The 6,000-nt window shown below is 41.1% G+C and overlaps 1 protein-coding gene across 26 annotated transcripts in view; it reads left to right on the plus strand.

Annotated features, from left to right (window-relative positions):
* mpripa (myosin phosphatase Rho interacting protein a) overlaps positions 1-6,000 on the plus strand; it is a 109,920-nt gene that overhangs the window by 78,565 nt on the left and 25,355 nt on the right. For 14 of the 26 annotated variants that reach the window (XM_087309939.1, XM_087309940.1, XM_087309937.1 and 11 more), the window contains 2 exons: positions 237-346; positions 678-716. In XM_087309939.1, coding sequence (XP_087166065.1) covers positions 237-346; positions 678-716 — 149 coding nt within the window. The remainder of the gene's footprint in view (positions 1-236; positions 347-677; positions 717-6,000) is intronic. The other 12 variants (XM_087309962.1, XM_087309941.1, XM_087309942.1 and 9 more) reach the window with 1 other exon arrangement.

Below are 6,000 nucleotides of genomic sequence, written 5' to 3' on the forward strand. Positions count from 1 at the left end.
TGGAGTTTGCGTGTTCTCCCCGTGTTTGCGTGGGTTTCCCCCACAGTCCAGTAGGTGAATTGAATGAACTAAGTTGGCCGTATGTGTGTGAATGAGTGTGAGTGGTGAATAAAGGGACTAAGCTGAAGGAAAATGAATGTATGAATGATAGCTAAAATAAGTTTATTTGTAACTAAACTTCTTTTATGATTTATGTAAATTCTTATATCAGCCTTTGATTGTCTTTGTCCTATCAGAGCAAAGAAGGGGCGTTCACACTGTCTGCTATGACTTCTGGGATACGTCGTAACTGGATTCAAGCCATTCTGAAGAACATGCGGCCCACTGTCGCTCCTGATGTCACACGGTGAGCTTTTAAATTGTATTCTCTTTATTGATTAAGAATAAGAACAACATTCACTTTTCACTTTGTCTGTCAGTGCTATAATCGTGAATATATGCTATTCCTAGACATCAATTCTCATCCTTAAACATAAAGCATCAACTTTTCTTTTGTTAAATGTCAACTTCCCGTTTTCCCTCTCAAGTTTTCTGCCTTCTCCTAAGTCTATTTAACTTGAAAGTTCCTCTGTTTCTTTTCTTTTTTTCTTGTTTTAGTATGTTTTTCTCTTTTCCTAGATACTCACCTATATTACTTTTTTCCTTGTGTTTTTCCTGCTCCGTCCCTCCGGCCACAGGAAAAACGTCTCTCTGAAACTTTCAGTTCTTATGCCCAGGTTGGCGTTTCCTCTTCTTATTCTAACCTGTTTGTTTGTTTGTTTGTTTGTTTGTTTGTTTGTTTGTTTGTTTGTTTGTGTATGTATTAGTACTGGGCGATACAATTGGTATTGATATTTATTGACAACACTATTGTCAATATCGATTAAAAAAAAGATTCGGTATGAAGTTTCAAGATGATGTGCGATAGTTTTATTAAAATGTGGCTGCTGAGCGAGCGCCTTGGAAGCAGTGCCAATAAGCTTATGGTGTAAGTTTGTCATTTCTAATGGATGCGCGCATGTGACTCGCACACATTTTCCAGGTGCACCTAGTTGAAAACATCTGAAATTTCCGCACACCAAGATTCATGTAGAACTAACCAATATGCTTCATGTGTGGTATGAAATATACACATTTTTGTAATAACGGCAGCCTAATTTACCTCAGACAAACACAACACACCCAAACACTGCAGTGCTTTATACTTTTCTCCATACACTTGTCGTCCTCTAAGAAAGCGCTTGATGGTTGCTTAGTTGCAAGAGATGTCAATGGAGCGTGAGTGCAAAGCTCATTGTAAATGTTGAAGGAAACCACGCGCTCGCGCCTGCCACTTCAGGTCAGAAAAGCAACACATGGAAAAATGAGTGCCGTATAGCAGAATGAGGAGATTGTAAATAAAAAGGATGTAAGGATGTCGCCAGAGTGGCTTTTTGGTTTCTTTTCTTGTGCATCCCAGCTACAAGCCCCCCCATTTAAAAGGTTGTTTTAGCATAGGGCGTAATGTAGTCATTCAACTTCACTATTTGTAATGATGCAGTATGTATTTAAATAATGATGGTTAGTTCCTTTACCTGAAAGCTCAGATTTGATAATCATAATTTGTTTTGTTTACAGTTCAATTCAATTCATCTTTATTTCTATAACGCTTTTACAATGTAGATCGTTTTAAAGCAGCTTCACAGAGAATATTATAGTAAATTGAAACGGTGTAGTCCAGTTTTCAGAGTTTAAGTTCAGTTCAGCTCAGTTCAGTGTGGTTTAATAATCACTACTGAGAGTCCAAACACTGAGGAGCAAATCCATCGATGTGCAGCTCTACGGGTCCCGAACCATGCAAGCTAGTGGCGACAGCAGCGAGGAAAAAACAACAATTGGCGAAAGTGAAGAATTAAAAGGGTCAGTTGGGCACGACTGTTTCTCCTCTGGCCAAACATCTTGTTCAGAGCTGCAGTCAAGGTGCCGGAGGCTGGAAGCTGGACCTCAGGGAAGACTCGTCTGTCCCAGGAGCATCACAGGAATGAGTCACATATTCCCCACTCCACCAAGACCACCACAGCAGCTGCTCAGGATACGGCCTGGTCCAGGATTATGGAAACCAAGGGATCATCTCGTCGCTTGTTTTGGATCACAATAATGGTGCTGCATAGTCTCCGGGGGCCTCGAAATGAGTATCCCCAGGTGGAACTAGAGCTTAAAGAGAATATTTAGCATAGCTGCTGTTCATAGTGTATATATGAACGAGATGCAAAAAAAAACCCTATTCATGCATCTTAACGATTTGTAATGCATTGAGTGTATGCTTTGGAGTGTATGCTTTGGTTTACAGAGTTTGATGTTCACTGTATCATTATTATTCACGCCTTACAGATGTTGATCTACCATAGCTGCACACACTTTTATTCTCTTTTAGTCTCTGTAACTTTTAGTCTCTTTAACACTTTCACTCTTTAACGTTTGTTTTATTATGAAGAGATCAGAAACCAGCTCGAACCAACTACCTTCTTGCTGTGCAGTAATAGCACTACCTACTGCACCACTGCGTCGCCCTGATGTAATACATTCATTCATTTTCTTGTCGGCTTCGTCCCTTTATCAATCTGGGGTCGCCACAGCGAAATGAACGGCCAACCTATCCAGCAAGTTTTTACGCAGCGGATGCCCTTCCAGCCGCAACCCATCTCTGGGAAACATCCACACATGCACACACACATTCATACACTACGGACAATTTAGCCTACCCAATTCACCTGCACCGCATGTCTTTGGACTGTGGGGGAAACCGGAGCACCCGGAAGAAACCCACGCGAACGCAGGGAGAACATGCAAACTCCACACACAAACGCCAACTGAGCCGAGGATCGAACCAGCGACCCAGCTACCTTCTTGCTGTGAGGCGAATGTGCTACCCACTGCACCACTGCGTCGTCCCGATGTAATACATTTGTATTTAAAAAAAATTGTATTGTTCTCACATTTCTTTATTCTCAATGTTTAGCAAATGTTTTAGACACATCAAAAAGTGTGTTTATAATGACCACCCAACAAGCTAATCCAGCAAAACATTGTGCTTAAAAAGTCACTGAAATGCAGTATTTAAACCTCATAATTAAACAGAAAATGTGGCAAAAAGGCTGGCTACGAGCCTGCAATTTAACGCTTTATCTAGTTTGACATTCCAGCTGTTTCACACCACATGATAGCCAGTCACAACATGATTAAATGAAGTGTGAGAAGTTCTGCCTGCCTGAAAGGACATTTTGTCAGCTTGTACAGTGTGTAGGACATATTAAATAAGTTCATTGTGGACAGACGACTTGAAAACACTTTTAAAATAATCATAAGTAACATTTATAATTAATAGCGATTTATAAATCTGATCCATTCCCTACATGACACTTGAAGTCACATGTAGATGTTAGAAAGCAGAATTACAGGTGGTCATGTTCGGCTTTTAATTTGACGTTTGCACCCTGTCAGGGTCTCCATCTTTTTGTTATGATGCTACATCTTTAAATATGATGAAAGAATTGCATTGCATCAGTGGCCATTTTTAGAAAAGCCCCGAGCGGCTCAGACACACATCAGTGTTTACTGACATGTTTGACAGCGGTTGAATGCCGTGGAGTGACCAGATGCTTTTCCTCACCCTACTAACCATTAATCAAGTCATCCTGTCTTCAGAGCTTTGAGTGTGTGTTGTTAGACAGCTGTAGTGCATCCCTCTGCTTTAACACTGTGTGCATGTGATTCATAACACATTTTAAGAGTGGTACTATTATGTTTACAACTACAGTGGCGGAAAGAAGTATTGAACACGTCACCATTTTTCTCTGGAAGCCTATTTCTAAAGCTGCGGTTGACTTGAAATTTTCACCGGATGCTATTAACAAATAAAAAATTTTATATATGCAAAGAAAACGAGACTAGTTAGTTTACAAATGAAGTTGTGTGTAATAAAATGACGCAGGGAAAAAGTATTGAACACATGAAGAAAGGAAGGTGTAAAAAGGCAGTGAAAGCTCAGACAGCAGCAGCTGAAATCTTTTAGTTGTTCTTCAGTAACCCTCAGCCCTTCATCAGATCAATGAATATCATCTGCTTCAGTCCAACATCTGCATTAGCAAGAGTATGAAGATGAAACCAGGGTGGACATTTTAGCCAGACAATGATCCAAAACACAGCTAAGGACGCTCTCAGATGCTTTCAGAGAAAGAAAATCAAGCTTAAGAATGGCCCAGCCAATCACCTGACTTGAATCCAATAGAAGATACAAAATAAAGCTCAGATTTGATAGACGAGAGCCACAGAACCATCCAGATTTTGACACTGTTGAAGTCTGTGAGAAACTCGCACCTGAGCAATGTATGAGGCTTCATTCTCCATATGAGAGGCGTCTTAAACAAAGCCTTTTATATAGAGTATCAGACGTATTTTAGTAGTTCAGCTCTTTCTCCTTGTGTCATTTCATTGTTACTACACACAACTCTTTTAGATGATTTATTTATTTTTTATTATGTTTTCATTGTTTGGATTTAAACCAGGGGTGTCCAAACTTGGTCCTGGAGGGCCGGTGTCCTGCTGAGTTTAGCTCCAACTTGTTTCAACACACCTGCCAGGACGCTTCTAGTATATCTAGCAAGAGCTTGATTAGCTGGTTCAGGCGTGTTTGATTAGGGTTTGGGCTAAACTCTCCAGGACACCGGCCCTCCAGGACTGAGTTTGGACACCCCTGGTTTAAACCATTTGGATACAAAAAAAGTCTTAATTTTTGGATAAAGTAACCCTTTAACTATGAGCATTAATATTTCAAATTCAGGCTCCACAATAAATAATTTCAGCATCGATATTGCATGGTGTAGGGGTCTACAATAGTCAGATCGCAGGATGTCAAGCAGTTTCAAGTGGATTTAAATCATTTGGTCACAAGAAATTATCAAGTTTGCCACTTTCGCAAAGATTAATTGGGATTAATTATGTATAGGATGAAGACTATACCATGTTATTTTACATTTGACTATCGATGTAACTAGAGGTGTGAACCTACTGTATACTGGTCTCATGGTTCGGTTCGGTTACGATTATCATGCCTTCGATTCGGTTGAACTCGATATCTCGGTGCATCACGGTGCATTGACGATGCTTTCCATATACAGTGTTATATTTTAGGGGGGAGGCTATAACAAGCTGTCTGTATAAACACACAAACACAGCAGCACACTGTCACTCATTCAAACACATACACAAGCATAGACAGCACCAAACAAACAAACAAACACACACACACACACACCCACTTAAGCCCTCGCAACAGGGAGAGCTTGCGCAGAGCGGAGCAGAAAAACGAAAAAAAGAAGCACTTTTCCAACGGTCCCTTACTGAGAGCTCCTCTCAGCGCGAGCTCTCTCGGCTAAACGCATATTGCGAGGGCTCAAACGGAGCAGTGCTCGTAATTTCGAGCGAGAGAAAAAAAAAAGACAGCTGTGAAACATAACCAGCTTTGTCTTTTTGTAGGAAACACACTTTAGATCTTTTTAGGGTAAGATGTTTTGAGTTATTGCCGTCTATAACTAAATGTGTGTCAGGAAAATCGAAAACAAAACCAACTGAACCGCGCTCATTTCTGGCGCCCCCCTGGATATACAGCGCCCTTAGCAAATGCCTATGGTGCCTATGCCATGGGCCGGCCCTGAGTTGGCTGAGTGTTGTAAATACCGTCGCTCCCCTCCCTCGCGACAGAGCGCATAGGAGATAAATGTCGTCAGTACATAATAACCAGTTATGATTATTACTGAACCGGTACCGAATTGTCCGCGTCTGCATAGCGGTGCACCGAAGAAACAATTCATTTTGACACCCCTAGATGTAACCCACCGGTCTTACTGCACCCATCCTGTTTTGAGCTGGGATCGAACCGGCAATTCTTTGTATGGGAATCGGTTGCTTTAACAAGGAGGCTAAAGACCATGGCCTCTTGCGTCTGTCACTAGAGCACCTTTTTAGGTCAGAGAAGTGAGGTTT

Source organism: Danio rerio, chromosome 24 (genome assembly GCF_052040795.2).
Source record: "Danio rerio strain M-AB ecotype USA chromosome 24, GRCz13ab, whole genome shotgun sequence".
In the NCBI taxonomy this organism is placed as follows: Eukaryota; Metazoa; Chordata; class Actinopteri; order Cypriniformes; family Danionidae; genus Danio; species Danio rerio.